Raw genomic sequence first — 17868 nt, forward strand, 5'->3', positions numbered from 1 at the left:
AGAAGTTGTGCAAAGCAGCTCAATATCGGCGCTTATAGATGCGGTGAGCGTCCCTGCTAAGCATGCTGAGCAGTCAACCCTTGCTACAGACAGCTTGCAGTTGGAAGTGAGGACATGCCAACAGGTTGCCTTAACAAAAAGGTAAAATCTTTAGGAATTTCTATAGAGAGTGGTGAAAAGGCAACTGCTCCTGGATAAACATTTCTGGATATGTATGGTATGAAAGGAGGAGGAGGATTGTGTGCCCAACGTTAGCTGTTGGAATAAGTATTAATGGAGGAGAGATAGTTGTGTAGAGGTTACTGCCAATGGCTACAAGCTTATATAGAAGGAAAAATGATAGTGAACAATAGGGGAGAAACAAGTAAAGATGTGGTTCAGGTTGAGGTTGGAAGGCTGCAGTGGTCACATACCTACTTGTTGAATCCAAGTGGTGTGAGGACCTGCTGGCCATGTGATAGCTTGCTGTATATCCTGTGTCCTAAAACATTTAAATGAGTTAATCATGATGATCTGTCATCCCAGGTGATATAAACTGAGAGTTAACACAAAAAACATCCCTGTATCTGGTGGTTCCCCAGATGTGTATTTGAGCTGTGGGCTATGAGCCTCCCATCTCCTGCAGTCAGGAGCAGGGCTGGGCTGGGTCCTGGCTTCTTCTCAGCTTTATTCTCCTAGAGAACAGGCTGAAACACAGATGCAAAATCTACAGTGTTCAAAAGTAGTCTTTCACCATGCTTGATCACTCTTGGAGCTCTTGTGTGCCTGTACATTGACTCTCAGAGCTTCATGGTCCTGAACACCATCCCACTGATCATTCCACCACTGCACTGAGCATTCCACTGCTTTGCTTATTATTTTTGCAGCCTCAACTCCTGCAGGATTTTCCTTTTCTTTCCCAGCATCCTGGTGGGCAGTTGCAGGAGAGTCTCACTCTAAGGGAACCCCAGGTATCCCCCAGTCCCTGGCTGCACTTCCCATGCCTCCCGTGCTTCCCCATACCCAAAACTTGGGCACAGTGCAGCTTTTCTGCCTAAATTGGCTCTCAATATTTAAAATAAATTAGGGTTTCCTGCTCCTGTATCTGCACCTTTGTTAAACACAAAGCTTTGGAGTCAACCTGATGTGGCCTTTCACCTCTGACACGTGGAGAAACAATGGGACTCTGGGCAGTCTGATGTGGTGGTGGGCAACTAAGCCCCTAGCAGGTGTTGGGGCTGGGGGGGGGCTTTGAGGTCCCTTCCAACACAACCATTCTCTAATTCTATGACCTTTAAGGTCCCTCCCAACCCAAGTCATTCTGTGATTCTACGATCTGTATGGTCCTTTCCAACCCAGCCATTCCATGATTTTATGATCATTAAGATCCCTTCCAGCCCAACCGTTCCATCATTCTGAGATCTTTACCACCCATTCCAACCCAAGCCATTCATTCCATATCTGGAACTGTGCTGATTCACTTCTGTGGTTTCATTTCCAGGTCCTGTGGGGATGGCAGCAGCTGCTGCTGTGGCAACGGGTAAGAAACGGAAGCGACCACACGTTTTTGAATCCAACCCATCCATCCGTAAGAGGCAGCAGACGCGTTTGCTACGGTAAGGACTCCTTCTGCACTCTTGACACCTTGGCCTACCTCCTCCATCCCTCTCAGTGCTATTTGTGAGCTGTTCAGAGCCTGCCCAACTCGAGGAGTTGTGGGGCATCATTTCTGGGAGCCCACAAGCAGTGTTTTAATTTTCAGGAATGGGTCAAAGTGTTGCTTTGGTTCAATCCATCATGGTAACATTGCCTTCCAAGGCCTTTCCAGTGACTTTACAGCTGTCCTGAGAGCTCCAGCCACGTCCTAGCTCTGAGAATGTATCTACCAAGTGAAGAATGCCCCTGTTTTTTTGCATTATTACATGATTTTTCAGAGTGCTCTGAGCATCTCTGCCCACGTGATGGCCACCAAGGAGCTGTGGTCCTGCAGGGTGTTGTGCAAACCTCTGATGATCACTGCAATGCTGACTTTAGGAACCCTTTCTAAACGTTGACTGCTGCCTTTTAGAACATTTTGGAGCACACCAATTTTTGCTTTTTAAGCTGTTCTGACCTCAGTTAGATTATATGAAAGAAGTTGAGGTTTGTCACCCTGTGCTGCTTGCTGACTTCATCCTGCACACAGTTCATGCACAGAGGCAGTGAATTCAGTGTCACCTTTTCTTCTCTCTGCTTCAGAATCATGGAGAGCTGGTGAGAAACTAAACTGGTTTCCTTACACTGTGTTTATTCACCTGCTAAGTCCTGTAACACCCTTTGCATGTGACAAAAGTGGAAAGAAATGAAGCAGGTTTGGTGTTAAACAGTGCTTCCTGGGAGTAGGCTCCTTTTCTTTTATGGCCTCATTCTGTTTTTCTCTCCTCCCTGTGACTCAGCCACATGTTTACAGCATTTGCGAAGAGCATATTTCTTTCTCCTTTGATATATGAACAACATAGTTTAAAGAAACTCCTCTGTAAAGGAATTACTTATCCTCTTCTGCAACTGCTTCTTTTATGATGTGTAAAATACTGACAGAATGCATCATTTTTGTACCTCTGATCAATTTAACAGCTCTAAGCAGCAGCGTGCATCGAGTGGGAAGCTGGTTTCTGATTCTGAGATCTCTACACATGGTGGTGGTGCTTTTTGGCACTGTGCTGCCATCAGCAGGTTCTGAAATGACCAGGACAGATCCTAAAATGTCCTCTTATGGCTGTGCTCAGGTTACACAGTGGTGCTGCTCCTCTTTTGCTTAATGAGCTGAAGTTCCTGACACATTCTCTTGTGTTGCTTGGAAGTTAGTAAGAGGAGGAAGATCTATGAAGGAACGTTTTCTTCCTACAGAGAGCTCATTCCAAGGGGACTTGCTGATGGGGCAGGTGCATGTGAGCTCCCTGTGCTCTGCTGGTGCAACACTCCTGGCTCTTGCCTCGTTGTGGAGCCAACAGCTCTGGTTTGGGTAGCAGAGATTTGCAATGTGGTGCTATGAACCCAAATGTAAAATAAGCTGTGTTTTCTGAAATATTCTTGAAATAGTCAAATTCTTCTCCTACAAGTTCTGTATCCTCTTGGCCAGTGACAGAATTAAGGACAGCAGGAGATGCACGTTAGCTTTGCTGCTCTGCTGATTTCTCATTCTATTGTGCATCAATGGGGGAAAAAAAATGGAGAACAGGAGAATAGCTGATATTTGAGCTGCTCTGTGACTGCAGGGAGCACAGCAGGGAAGCACTGTGTGGCCAATCTGACAGCTGGGGCTCTGCTGCTCACCTGGTTTGTGAATGGGATGCATCCAAAAAGGAAGCTGACAATGGGAAGGGTTGTGTTTCTGCAGGGCTCTCAGCTGACGCCTGTTTGTTGGTTGTGTTTCAGGAAGCTCCGTGCCACGCTGGATGAGTACACCACCAGAGTGGGGCAGCAAGCCATCGTCCTGTGCATCTCACCCTCCAAACCCAACCCTGTCTTCAAAGTTTTTGGAGCTGCACCTTTGGAGAACGTGGTAGGTGTCTCTAGAAAAAGCCATACAATAATTGCTAATTGCTCACCCTGTTTGCAGGTTTAATTCTGGCTCAGAGCAGACTTGCAAGCCTGGCCGTGATCTGAAGGTCATGTTTAAGGCCCTGGAAATAGGGGTTCAGTGTATGAATGTGAGTTTAGCACTGAGTTCCTGCCTTCTCTGCATAGTTTTTGCTTGTTCAGCACAACTCCCCAGGGCTAATAGCCTCAATTAAAAGTGCAGGTAACGATGGATGTCTTTGAGCACAGCATGCACCTTACCACAGACCAGCCAGCAAATGGAGCAGATCCTGACTATAATAAGTCTGACTTCTGAACTTCACTTTGATCCCACAAATCCTTCCACTTGATGATGTTACCCAACATTTCATCATCACCCTTTCAATGCAGCCAAGCCTTTGGGGCCGGCAGGTGTTTTTGCACAGCATTGTTTGCTCTTTCATCTCCCCAGTGCCCTGGGGAAGGCGGCTGGCCCTGCTGCTCACCTCTCCTCTCCTGTTGCTCCTCACCTTGTTTACCTGAGCTTAACAATTCCCTACAGGTACGCAAATACAAGAGCATGATTCTGGAAGACCTGGAGTCAGCACTGGCAGAGCATGCTCCTGCACCTCAGGAGGTTAACTCAGAGTTACCACCCCTCACCATTGATGGCATTCCAGTCTCAGTGGACAAGATGACCCAGGTAAGTACAGGCATGGCAGAAATTTAGCAGAACCAGAGAGAGATGTGGCATCCTACAGTCACATCCTGTTATTCTGTACCAGAGTTTGTGTCTGCATCTCCAGGGGATGTACTTGATTTCTTCTTTCTTTCCCATGGGATGTGATGGCTGTAGTTAGATGTGAAGCTTTGTTATTGCTGCTTATTTTCTGCATACAGCAGCAGAGGTGCTTCTCAGAGCTGGGGGCTGTAGGGAGCACTCCTCTTCACAGAAGAATTGCTTGGGTTGGAAAGCACCTCAAGGATCATGAAGCTCCAACTCCCCTGCCACAGGCAGGGCCACCAACCTCCCCATTTCACAGCAGCCCAGGCTGCCCAGGGCCCCATCCAACCTGGCCTCCAACACCTCCAGGGATGGACAGGGCATCACAGCCTCTCTGGGCAGCTGTTCCACCACCTCACCTCTCTCATTGTAAAGAACTTCCCCCTGACATTCAAGCTAAATCTCTCCTCCTTCAACTTCAAACCATTTCCCCTTGTCCTGCCATCATCTATCTACCCTTTCAAGGAGTAGACTCCCTTCTTTGTGCTTTTTTTCTGACCTCCCATGCACCATGAACAGGGGATGCATTTTGTCTTGCAGACTGCAGTGATTTTTGAGCCTTGAGGTCAGGGAGGTGGCTTCTGCTGTACCATTTTGGATCATCTTTCTTGGCTGTTTCTTGTGTGTTCTAGATCGTCCCCTCATTTTTCTGCCTGAACAGAGGGTGGCTTGCCAGTTATTTAGAGTCACATCAAACCTTGGGTGAGATACTGATGGGGACTGCCCTGGAGAAGTGGGGACTGCCCTTCTGTCCAGGTCCAGCCTTTTGCTGATTTTATTTTTATGATCAAGTTGGAAATTAAAAATTTTAACATCAAGAGTTGCTTAGGTTTTTCTCTGCTTCTTTTCAAGTGAAGCAACCTTTCCTCCAAAGATCTATGAGGAAAATACTAATACTTCTCATGTTAGGTTAAAAATTAGGTTTTTCCTTTCAAGCATGACGTGTCCTTGGTCTTCAGGAAACACTGCACAAAGATTTAGCCAAGCCAAGGTGCCCCTGGGGTTTGCTTGCTTCCCCCACCCAACACTGTGTGTTCCCATCCTTCTCTTGGCTCACTTAAATGATAAATGCTTTCACTTCCTTTCTTCCCCATTCATATTTTGCAGGGAAAAAATGTGCCAATTGCTGATGCAACAGCACAGGAACATGGGGCTGCTTAATGCTGCATGAGAGGACTTGAGCTGTGGTAAAGCAAGTCCTGTGTTAGGAGTAACTCTCCTTTTTCAGTACATGATCACCCAGAATAGCTTTGTGAAGGTTTTTCCCAAGCTGTGGACAGTTTGTACTCTTCACATCCATCATTGCAGTGCTTTATGTGCATATTATGAAGTCCAGCCCTTCTCCTGGGATTCTGGAGGCAACACTCAGCCTCAGTTTCCCTGTATATCACATAGGGATGACATACTGTAGGTGTTCTCCTCACATTTTAGAGCTCTGCATGCCTGGAGGCCATCTGAGGACAGAACTGACTGCACTGCAGCCTCCTTTGGTGGATTCTCACAACCCAGGAGGTGTTCCTCCTTGCAGAATTTTCAGGGAGTAAATATGGTGCATGTGATGGTTATGAGGTAATTTCATCCAAGGAATATAGTTTTTGCCAGACTCTTAAATAGAAGCACAAAGCAGATATGCTGAATACGATGAGGCTGCTGTCATTTTTGTGCCACAGTAGCATGAAATACATTACTTTGAGAGAGTGGGTGATAACACTGAACTGCTAAATCACTGCAACATGTTGCATGGCTAGAGATGCTGTTGCTTTTTGTAGGAATTCTGATTCCCAGAGCTGCTGATACAATTCCATTCACTGTTAGCAGTTAGAGAGCTTTTCAACCAAGCAGCACAAAACCCTATGGAAACACAAAGCCTTGTGGAAACCTCAAATATTTGTAAGTACAGATGGAGCAGCAACATGAAGAGATGTGACTATGGGAGCTGCAGGTGCCTGCACACAGGTGGTAGAGGCAACAGCTCCTCAAAGGGGAGGGTGAAAATCTCTCTCCTTTTAATTGCTCTGCTCCCTTGTTGGTCTAGAGGGAAATAAAGGCTGAGCAGGGCTGCTCTGAGCAAAGAGCATCACTCACTTCAGCTGTGCAGGAGATAGGAATGGCTTTGGAACTCTGACCCTGGATCTGTTGCATAGAAATGTCTCCTTGCTTGTGGACTCTGCTGAGCTGATGCTCTGCCAGAGCTGTACACGTGCAATGAGGAAATGCCTGATTCTGCTGTCTTGAGTGGAGCTCCTGCAGCTGGGATGATCTGTAGTCCCACAGCTCCCTGCTTGGAGCTCCTTATTACAACCTTGATGTATGCCTTGCTTTTCAATCTGTATGTTAAAAGTAAAATAGTCTAAAATTGGCTGTTGAAAAGCAGCTGCAGTTCTTTCTTTGCCCTCTTCCACTCTCAGGAGTCCCATGTGCTGCTCTTTGGAGATACGTGGGGCCAAGAGAAGATTCCCAGCCACAGTTTTTTTGCCCTTTGGAAGCCTAATCAAGGCATTATCCTTAAGCCCTGGACGCTCCTCACACAGCACCCCTTGTTCCCAGCACTCATCTGTGCTGTGTACCGTTGCAGATGATAGAATTGAGGTTAGTTTGCTTCCACTGATACTTGGACTACATCTCCAGTGGTCCCTATGATTCTCTGATCAAATTCAGTATTAAAACTGAGAAGACCAAAGGGTGTTAAGGAGTCATTTCTATCAATTTCTCTCAAATTTTCAAAGCTGGAGGTTTATAAAAGCCTTTCCCAGAGCTGACACCAGGGTGAGCCGTGGTCTTTTTGGGGAGAGCTTTGGTGGATGTTTCATGGGTGGAGGCAGCACAACGTGGCTCCCACAGATCCTGCTGGCTGCACCCCTGGAGATGTGGAGTCTTTTTGTCTCAGAAGTGCTGGGATGAGGTCTCGTTATGGCATTAATTAGAGCCAACCTCGTGCTGGAGCAGCTGATTGTCTCCCTGGTGGATTAAAGGCAAGCCCTCCTAACAAGTGCCTCGAGCTGCTGAACTCCCCAGGATGAGTAATTAATCCATCTGTTAACAAGGAGCATGGCTTGCAGATAGCAGTTGTGGGAAGGAGCTTTTAACTACTTTTGCACCAGGCAACCCACTGCCCTTAGCAGGTATGCAATGCAGCGAGCCATGTGCTCGGAGAAGTTGGTTTTTCTTTTTTCTTTTTTCATCCAAGTACACTAAAATTTTTCTTGTTAAGTAAGCTCAGAGCCCATGTTAATTCTTGTGGCAGAACTCTTCCTGCTCTGTGTTCCTGCAGAACTCACAGAACCATAGAATATCCCAATGGAAGGGGACCCGTAGGGTTCATCGAGTCCATCTTCTGGCTCCCACAGATCCCTGCTGTCGTGCAGGTGGCAGCATCTGAATGAGCTGGTTTACAATTTCAAGCCAGCAGTACCCAGACTGGAACCAGGCTGTGGTTAGGATGGTTTGGAGAAACCCCTTTGCTATGGCAGAACGTGTGAGAAGCCCTCCAGAAATGACAAAAGGACTCCTAGGGACACTGTCACACCAGAAATGTTTTATTGTTGTTGATTATTCCAGCATTATTCTGACTTTTCCCCCCCTTCAGATCTCTTCGTGATGGTTCTTGAACCTTAAAGTGTGTCGATGCAGTGTGTTAACACAGTGTGTGCCTTGCCTTATTGCTCTAGTTGGCTTAATTTTGGTTTTGCTCTTCCATATTTCGTCTCTAAGCTCTTCTCTGCTGAGATTTGGCAGAAGATGGTGGAGTTTTGTACATTTTCCTTGGGCATTCAGTTCTTCTCCGGTCCATAGTTCCATCAGGATGGAAACGAAATGCCGTGACTTTGTGCTACCAGATGATGGGAGTGCCTAAAAACCCTCCGATGTGTTTTTGTTTCAGGCACAGCTGCGAGCGTTCATCCCGGAGATGCTGAAGTATTCCACGGGTCGTGGGAAGCCAGGCTGGGGCAAGGAGAGCTGCAAACCCATTTGGTGGCCTGAGGACATTCCCTGGGCCAACGTCCGAAGTGATGTGCGCACGGAGGAGCAGAAGCAGCGGGTGCGTGGCTGTGTGTCTGCCTTCAGGCTGGGCCAGGACCACTCTGCTCTCCAAACGTGCAATTTGTGTGCTGTAGTGTCTGTGTCATGGCATCATGAAGCCCTTGAAGGCTCTCTGTCCCCATCTTGAGCAGGAGGGGCCTCTACATCAAGGGAAGTGCTCAAAGATATGGAGCCAGGAAAAAAGAGATAGCAGGTGAAAAGGTCTTTGAGGTTATCACAGCAACAGATCCTGTGTGCAGGTGATGTTTCTACCAACCTGTTCCTGTCAGTGTAATCTGCTATGGTGTGCACGTCTGTAGGCTGATGTGAGCTGGTTGGGTGGGGATGAATGTCTGGAAATGGCAGCTGTGAGTAATTTTCTACTTGGTCAATCCCTTAATTGAAGATTCCTTGAAAGTTAGAGAAACAGATTTAATTGAGAAATTTGCCCTTTCCCCTGGCCAAAGGAGCTTGTTATGTGTCTGTATACAGAAATGTAATAGCACAGGGTGATTTCTGAATCTTGGGGATGAAGGGAGAGTGATTGATTAAGTACCAGGAACCTTCTGTTTCTTTGAGAATTTATTGAAAAACATCCATCAAGACCCTCCCCCCCAAAAAAGGAAAGCATGCAAAAGCAATGACAGCACTGCAGTGGGTCAGAAAAGATTTTCACATTGATTCTTCTTGTGATCCTGGCAGGTGTCATGGACCCAAGCACTGAGGACTATCGTGAAGAACTGCTACAAGCAGCATGGGCGTGAGGACCTGCTCTACGCATTTGAGGATCAGCAGACACAGCAACAGACCACAACCACACACAGTATAGCACACCTGGTGCCCTCACAGACAGTGGTACAAACCTTCAGTAACCCTGATGGCACTGTGTCCCTCATCCAGGTGAGTGAAATCCTCATCTCTTCAGTCCTCCATTGGGCTCCCTCTAGCAGCTCCTTGTCTGCCTGGAATTGGGGAGCAGAGGGGGGGAGAACCTCCCTGTCCTGCTGGCCACGCTCTGTGCAATGAACCCCAGGAAACCATTGGCCTTCTTGGCCACTGGGGCACACTGCTGGCTCATGGTTGACTGTTGATCAACCACTGGTCTACTGTTGGCCAACCAAAACAACATTGGCTTTCTTGGCCAGCAGGTAAACCATTGGCCAGACAGGACACCACTGGCCTTCTTGGTCACAAGGGCATACTGCTCTCTCATCATGGTAAACCTCTTGGCCACCATTAGCCTTCTTGGCCACCAGTGCACACTGCTTAAGTTCAAAGAAGCAGCTCTGTCCTCTCTCTTTCCCACCCCTATCCCTTGCTTTCCTGTTGTAGCAGCATAGTTGCATTTGCAGCTGTATGGCTGAGAAGTCCAGGCATTCAGACTTGGCTTTCATTCATAAACAGATGCACAATTAATTAGGTGGCCACACAACGCCTGTGGTGACGTTGGGATGGAGCCATGGGAAGAAAGATGGTTGGCCATTGACTTTCTGGCCCTTCAAAGTTGAGTTCTTATGAACAAAGCTGCACATCTCCCAGATTTTGTCTTTTCCCAACTGTTAAATGGGGAAAAAATGGTAATTTCCAGAGCCAGTGTGATACTGAGAATGAAGTAACATTCTCCAAGTACCTGGAGAAGGGTGATAAGCAGTGTTACAAATGATAGCTGATAAGCAGGGTAGGTTTTTTACATGACTTCCATGCAGTGGTGGGAGAAGCGTGACCATGTTACTCCACCATAGCATTCTCTATGGATGCAACACCTTGTCATCTGAGAGCATTGGAGTGTCCCTTTTCTTGTCCCCTTACTCTGCCATTTTCCTTCAGCTGTATCTTATTGAATTCCATAGGTTGGCACTGGTGCCACCGTTGCCACGTTGGCCGACGCCTCCGAGCTGCCTACCACAGTTACTGTTGCACAAGTCAATTATTCTGCAGTGGCTGATGGAGAGGTAAGGATCTGGATCGTGCACATTAATGTTTTCTGCCACTAAGTGGTCATAGAACAGCAAGCCTTGCTTCCCCACTCTGCAGTGTTAACAGTTAAAATACGTGTGAGCACAAGACAGTGTGAAATTTCATATAGAAAGTGTTGAAGCATTTGGATTCAGGATTATACAAATGCAATTATGGCAAAAAATCCTGAATTTCATACTTTTTTTTTTTATGTTCTGTATGTAATTAATCTTATGAAATCTGCTGTAGCTGATAGCTCAGGGTGTTCTATGATTTTGGGATGGACCCATAGGAATTATTGTGTCCAATGGATCGTAGAGTATACGAGTTGAAAGGGATCCATAGGCATCATGAAGTCCAATTTCTAATGACTTAATGAATGATGCAAATGCATGCTCATCTGTTTGTGTTGGGTGACTTCTGTGTGCTCTCTGGATGCTGACAGCTGTGTTGTCAGCTAGGGTTAGGAATGGGATATTTCGAGCCTGTGTTTAGCAGAAGGTATTGCGTGGCTGTGGGCAAATCGTGTGATTCTTTGGCTGCTGATCTCTGGACAAAATGAGAATTGATCATTTTCTGCAGCTTTTGGGTGGATTTGCAGGTTAAGATGTGAACTTTAAACTGTTTAAATGCACATTAGTGTATAGAGACAACGTAAGGAACCAGGATTTCTGGCAGGGGGAAGTCTGGTTTGCGTTGTATAAATGGAGCTTTTCTGGCGACAGGTGGCAGCACAGAACAGCTTTGTTCTGAACAAGATCCTATTTCCATCCCAGAAGCAGAGGGAAGCAGCCTGGCTGTGATCTTGAAGTACATCAGAGCTGCTTTGAGGATTTTCAGTACCAGCTCTATCTCTCGAGATCTGGAAGAAAGCTACAATAGAAATGAAAGGAGCAGAGGCGTCTAGTTCCTAATTGAGAGAATTTTCTTCATCACCTGCTAAGGCATCCTTATTAGTGTGTTCAAGGCTGCTAGTGACCTGGAATGTTTATGGATGAGAATAGAGATGGGGAAGGAAAAAGATCTTCATCTTGGTAGGAGTGCCAGCTGATGGGCCTTTGTCTACCACTACTCAGTGATTTGATCCAATGCTTATTCTGTGTTCACATCTTAGTCAGTTTTGTGGCCATACAAGTCATTACATTGTGGAGTTCCATGTGGAGAAAGAATTATGGCCAAGGGAAAAATGAGCAACTGAGACTGGATGAACTCGGAGCAATGTGAAACCATCAATGTAAAGGGAAGTAGGGGAATTAAGTACCTGAAGTAGATGAACAGAATATACTCCATTTGCTGTTTTCTTTTCTAAGTGCATGGCTGCAGTAAAAGGAAGTCCCAGCTGCGAGCTCAAGTGGGGTTGTGCCAGGCCCTGGCCATAGGAAACCATCAATGGCTGGGAGATGGTTGTAGGGTCCACAGTCTCACTTGGACCACGGTTCTTCTCCTCTGATGCTCTTTTAGCCCTGTTGAAGTCTTTGTGAGAGAGTCAGAATTCTGCAAACACCTCTTGGAGTTATCTGGCTCCTTTGTTTTGGGAAGCAGCCACCCATTGATGGAATGACATCCAATCCAAAGACCTTCCTCTCTGTTTTTCCCCATAGGTGGAGCAGAACTGGGCAACGCTACAGGGGGGTGAGATGACCATCCAGACAACGCAGGCATCAGAGGCCACGCAGGCAGTAGCATCGTTAGCAGAAGCAGCAGTGGCAGCATCTCAGGAGATGCAACAAGGAGCAACTGTAACCATGGCACTTAACAGGTACGTGTGCGTTTCCTTCTAGGTTCTCATCTCATGGTTAAAAAGTCACAGTGCACGGCCCCAGTAGAGGCTTTTCCTTAGCAAGCTCCTGGTTCAACCTGTGCCCAGGTGTCTGTAAGATGGTTCTTAGTTTCCACTGTAACTGTAGAAGCATGCTGAATGGAAATTTCCTGCAAGAGGAAAAGATGGGTTCAGCAGTACTCTCCACATGATCTGATTTGTACAGCAAGGGTCCAGTTACAGCACTGAGCTTGCTAACGAAGAGTCATAATGTGCTAACAGTGCCTGTCAAGACACAAACCCACGATGCTGATGGTTGGAGTGGAGGTCCAAAATAGTGCTATGTGTGGATCATAAGTTATCAAAGCAGATCCTGGATCCTGGAAGCCACCTAGATCCTGGAAGCAATCAATGGTATGCTTCCAAGTGCTCCCAGTATTTAAGGGAACTCATAAGCAGGAGGGAGAGTGATGTTTACATGAGCAGATAGTGATAGCAAAAGAGGGAATGGCTTTAAACTAAAAGAGAGGAAATTTACTCAGGGGCAGAGAGGCCCTGGCACTGCTGCTCAGAGAAGCTGTGGGTGCCCCATTCCTGAGTGGGGACCTGGGCAGCTTGAGCAACTGGGAGCTTCCAGTCCATTGCAGGAGTGGGGCTGGGGTTGCTTTGGGGTCCCTTCCAACCCAACCACCCTATGGTTCTATGCTCTTCAAGGTCTTTTCCAACCCAAGCCATTTGATGACCTTTAAGGTCCCTTCCACCCCAAGTTGTTCTAAGGCTCTGGGATCCTTGAGAACCCTTTTAACCCAACCACAATACGATTTGAAGAAATTGCTATTGAATCACAAACACACTAAGAACTGCTTCTGTTTGTGATCCAGATCCAAGTCCATCCAGTGTGTTTTCTTCTGCTACCACATAAGGCTGATTGATCAAGCTTTATTACTAATAGTTCCACTGTAAAATTGCCTTTTAAAATCACATGAACTTTATAGGACACTGTAGGAAAAACAACTCAAGTAACTAGTTATGGAGCTGCAGGAGAAAGCCTTGAAACCCAGACTTTATTTCATCCCATCTCTAATAGCTTTAGCTCTTGAGGTCATGATGAATGGCTCTTTTCCTGTGTTAGCTGAGGAAGTTCAGAGTCTAGAATCACAGAATCATAGTTTCTATAGATTCCAGAATCATAGTTTCTATAGATCTAATAAGAAGAAATGTTAAAACTGAAGGGAGACTCCTGGAAGAAAGAAATGGAAGAGCTTTCCAGAGACAGCTGTGTGTGCAAGCTGTGCTTGTACACAGTAGGGGTTTTATTTCCCAGCTTGTTGCCACCCTTTTTCCTTAATAATCATAAGCTGGGAGCTCACCTAGGTGATGGGCCCTCAAAACCCTTCCATGTGAAAGGGACATACTTTTTGTTTTATGCAAAAAGGCCAGCTAACAGCAAAACTTCACTTCTGTTCAGTTGAGCAATTCTGCAGTTCTCCAAAGGTTTGCAAGACTCACATTTTGTTGGTTTTCATGGAAGCAGTGAAGCTCGTATCCCTGACTTAAATACCAAGTTCCTACAGGGTTGGACAAGAGCTTATCAGAAAATAGGAGATGAGGAACTGATGATCTCAGAGATTCCCTTATCTAAGTCACTGCTGGGCTGGGTCACATATCAGGTTAAACAAGTTCATGTTTTAGTTTTTTCAAGTGTTGCTGTTGGAATTTGTTGAAGATATTCCACTTTCCTCTTTGGAAACAGTCTTTTGAATCTGACAGTTCTCAGGAATCAGAAGCCTTCCACTTTGTATTTAATTCAGGGCTGCTGAACATGTTTTGATTTTTCTGAGTGAAGGAACAAACTGGAGATGACTTGGGGCTGTTTAGAATTGAAAATCCACCTTGAGTGAGTTCAGTTGGAAAGTGTGCAGCATCCAAGCAGGAAATTAGGCGAGAGGAACAGTGAGTAGGAAGTGACTTAGAAAACATTGGAGTCCATTTTATCAGAGAGTCATAGAATCATGAAACATCCTGAGTTGGAAGGGACCCTGGAAGTCTATGAAGTCATGAGAGAATGAGAAGGGAGCAGTTCTTTTCCATTTTGTAGAATCACAGAATCATTAAGGTTGGAAAAGACAACTAAGATCAAGTCCAACCATCAAGCCATCGCCACCATGCCTGTTAACCAAGTCCCTCATTTCTGGCAACATCAGACTTAACAGCAAGACTGAGGTGGTAGTTTATTGGACCAGATGTTGTGGAAGCAAAAATATATACAAAAATGGGCATCAAAGGGGTCAAACCTGATGGTCCAGATGCTGTCTGTGCTGTGTGGAAATCAATACAGTGCTGACTGCTGGAAGCTGAGAAGGAAGGGAAGGATTGTATATGGATCCTAAATACTGATGCTGGCTGCTCTCACAGCAGGGTTGCTGCATTAGAAAGGCCTTTGGTATGACCTCACTTGTACAAAGAAACTCAAGCACACCATGCTTAGCTACCAATCACTCATTAAAGAAGAATTATTAAACCACGTGGCTGGGGAGAAGCACTGTATCTTGGCTAAATTGAAAGCTGCTGATGTGTTCCTGGTGGTGGTGAAGTTCTGGGCAAGGTAAAATCAGTAATGAAGGTGGAGCTGTAAAATCTGGAAAGATTCAATGGTTAAAAAAAACGGGTTTTGTGCCCAGAACCAGAGTCAGGAGGGAGCCGTGTGATGGAATGTCCTTAGATTGTCCAAAAGCTTTTTGTAAAGCCCAGACAAAGGGATGGATATCCTAGTAGGCAAGCTGTCAAAAAGCCACTGGAAGCAGCTTATTGCCAAGTATTCCTCCTCAACTGTAGATTTCCCATTCTGAATAACTCCAGCTGGCTGTGATATGGATCCCTTCTTGCTGTGTTTGTTCCATGACACACAGTGCCTGATGAAAATGGGTCCTGCTGGAGCAGTGTGGTTGGTTTGCCTTTCTTCCTAAATCTCCTCTCTCCTCTCCCATGCAGTGAAGCAGCTGCCCACGCCGTCGCCACGCTGGCTGAAGCCACTCTTCAGGGTGGAGGACAGATCGTCCTATCTGGTGAAACTGCAGCAGCAGTAGGAGCACTCACTGGAGTCCAAGATGCCAATGGTAAGGCTGCTGGAAAGCTGTTGTTTTGTTTCTGTTTTAATTTTATTTTTGTTTTCTGTCTTAGCCAGAGTTTTTCCTCCTTATTTTTAACGTCAAGTTGTCTCTAGTGAAAGAGTTCTGTGGGTTATAACTTGAAAAGCCTGGAGCTGAATGGTAGTGTTGACCTCTTGTTTGCTCCCCGTAGTGCTGGGGATTTGCTGTCCTCCTCCTTTAAGGCTCTATGGAAGAAGATTGCTCCCATTCTCTCTTTGCACAGCGTCCAGAACTTGGTCAATACAGCTACTTGGTGCTGTAGTAATCTCATCTCCAAAACGATTTGCTGTAGAGTGGCAGCAAATATGACCAAAACTTTATTATCTACTCATTTCCTTCCTTTCTTGAGGCTTTTTGCATGCTTGGTGGCTGCTCTTAAACAAAGCTGTTGTGCTTTGCTGGCAGATAACTCATCCAGCAGCAGTCAGGTTGCTGCCTTTTGCTTTGTTTTCCATCTTGTCACCACTGCACTGTAAGCACTGCCACTGCTTAGTTGTAGGGAGCTATATAATGTCTGTAATGTTTCTTGCTTCTTATCTCAATATCTGTTCAGCCAAGTCTGGTGACTTCAGTAGTCATCCACTACCAGCTCAGTGTGAATAAAATGGTGTGTTCATGGAAACTGGAGATGACATTGGAACACACATACGTGTTCTGGTTGGTGATCATCCACCTCCTGTATCTTTCTTTACCCAATTTTCTGAGTTCAGAGTTAAAAATGGTGGGTTATTTTGGTGGAATAGAAGGAGGAGCATCATGGGTTATTTGATGGAGTAGGAAGAGGAGCACCAAGATGAGGATGAGAAGGGTGAAGTTGACCAGATGACCTTCGAACTCAACTTCCAACTCAAATGGTTCTGTGATTGTAAGTTGTAAGGAAACATTGCCTTGAAGGTAGGGTTATTTGGGCTCTAGTTGCCAAATTGTGCAGCCAGGTGGCTTCTTGCCTTGTTGCTTTGCATGCCAAGCAGGTGTCTTCCTCTACAAGACCTCAGGTTGGTTCCCATCAAAATCCTCATCGCATGAGGTACGTGCTCACTGTAAAACATCAACATTTAGCTGGGGATATGGAGGCCAGAGTGGTTAACTCGTGGTGTTTAGTTTGATGCCTCTTGCTATGCAGTCAGCCAGCCTGAAGAGGGAGCAGAAATGAAGGGAAAACTCCTTCCCAGGGGCAGGGAGTGCATTGGATGCAGAGAGCTGTGCTGTATTACACTTTGCCATCAGCAGAGCACGATGGGGAGAGGCGGTGTGTCTTTATAGGAGGAAGAATCTGCTCCTGGATGCTCAACCCCAGCAGCTAACCAGATTTGTATGAGCACGTTAGGATCCTTGAGCAATCTGCATCCCAACTCCCTTTGGTCCACTTTTAAAACACGTTCACAGTGTGGATTCCTCTGGATGCTTTCCCCTAAACCTGAGTCACTCACCAGCGTTAATACCACTTTAATGCAAGTTGGGTTGGATGGGTTTTTTTGCCTTTTTTTTTTTTGTTCTAACAGCACTGTTGGAAATCAGATGGGATTTAGAATGCATTAAGAGGCACAGGCTGCTTTCCCTGTGCCCACAGCCCCACTCCCACCTCCTTCGATCCGCTCTCCTCCCCAGCAGCATTAAGGGGTTGCTTTGTGGGCACAGAGCCCCTGGAAGCGCCGTGCTGGTGGGCTCATCACCTCACCAGCTCATGTATCTCCCTTAGGGATGGAGTAGATGTTGGATATCTGTTCCTCTGTCTCAAGCTGGGGGTGGAGAGCAGGTGGATTTCCAGCGGCGCTGAGGATTTTGCTGCACCAAAGCTTTTGGTGTGAGGGTGAGCATTGCCCTGGGCACCTCCACTTGGCTGTGTGGTGCAATGGGAACCAACAAGGAGACGAGGAGGAGGGATTTGGTGCAATCAGTTGCAGGAAGGAGATGGGGAAATGACTTCTGGAGCCGTGGTGGAATGAACCAGCAAATAGCCCTGCTTGCTGCTGCTGGCAGGGTCTTCATCTGCCAACGTTTTTAATTAATGCATCTCCCTGGGAGTGCTCTCACCATCATGTAGGCTCTTTCTGGGGGATTCTCATCCCTCAACTATAAATTTTTCCCCGTCTTATCGATGAGGAAACTGAGGCAGTGGTTGAACACATTTGGTTGCAGTGAGGTAAGATGTTGCTCCTGATTCTAGCCTCTAGATATAATTACTCTCTGACTTGCTTTATTCTATCTTAGTATCTTTCCCATTCATCCTCTGGCTCGTGAGCAATATTAAGTGACCCAAAAGAATGAAACTGGTTGAAAAGAGGCAACTTCTGCATGTTCCTATCTTGGAATCAGGATGCTGGGAGAGATGACTGTGCTCTTTGAGCTGAGGATGTTTGCTCTGAAAGCAAAGCATTAAGACAATGTAATACCCAAAACAGGTGAATGGGACTGCAGCAGAAGCTGCCTGCATATTGAAAACGCTCTGCTGAGAGGAGACTGTGCACTCTGGGTGCTTTCAGGGTGTGCTGAGGAAGGAAACCTGATCGGCCCTGGGAGGAGAGCAGACAGAGCCGTCCCCATACTGCAGCCTTTTGTTCAGGATCGATCCAAGCTGAGGTCTGAAAGCTGCTTTGGCTGCAGCCTTCCTGATGTCATGCTTCAATATTGATGAAGCTCTGCCCACGTGGGGCTGTGCCACCCCATAAATATAACACCAAGCA

General features: G+C 46.3%; 1 protein-coding gene across 8 annotated transcripts in view; it reads left to right on the forward strand.

The window, feature by feature from the left end:
* The window catches only part of NRF1 (nuclear respiratory factor 1), a 47690-nt gene that overhangs the window by 13896 nt on the left and 15926 nt on the right, over positions 1–17868 (forward strand). For all 8 annotated transcript variants that reach the window (XM_048940662.1, XM_048940671.1, XM_048940678.1 and 5 more), the window contains 8 exons: positions 1481–1595; positions 3394–3520; positions 4079–4219; positions 8181–8339; positions 9023–9220; positions 10171–10272; positions 11878–12035; positions 15027–15151. In XM_048940662.1, coding sequence (XP_048796619.1) covers positions 1481–1595; positions 3394–3520; positions 4079–4219; positions 8181–8339; positions 9023–9220; positions 10171–10272; positions 11878–12035; positions 15027–15151 — 1125 coding nt within the window. The remainder of the gene's footprint in view (positions 1–1480; positions 1596–3393; positions 3521–4078; positions 4220–8180; positions 8340–9022; positions 9221–10170; positions 10273–11877; positions 12036–15026; positions 15152–17868) is intronic.

This window comes from Lagopus muta, chromosome 1 (genome assembly GCF_023343835.1).
Source record: "Lagopus muta isolate bLagMut1 chromosome 1, bLagMut1 primary, whole genome shotgun sequence".
In the NCBI taxonomy this organism is placed as follows: Eukaryota; Metazoa; Chordata; class Aves; order Galliformes; family Phasianidae; genus Lagopus; species Lagopus muta.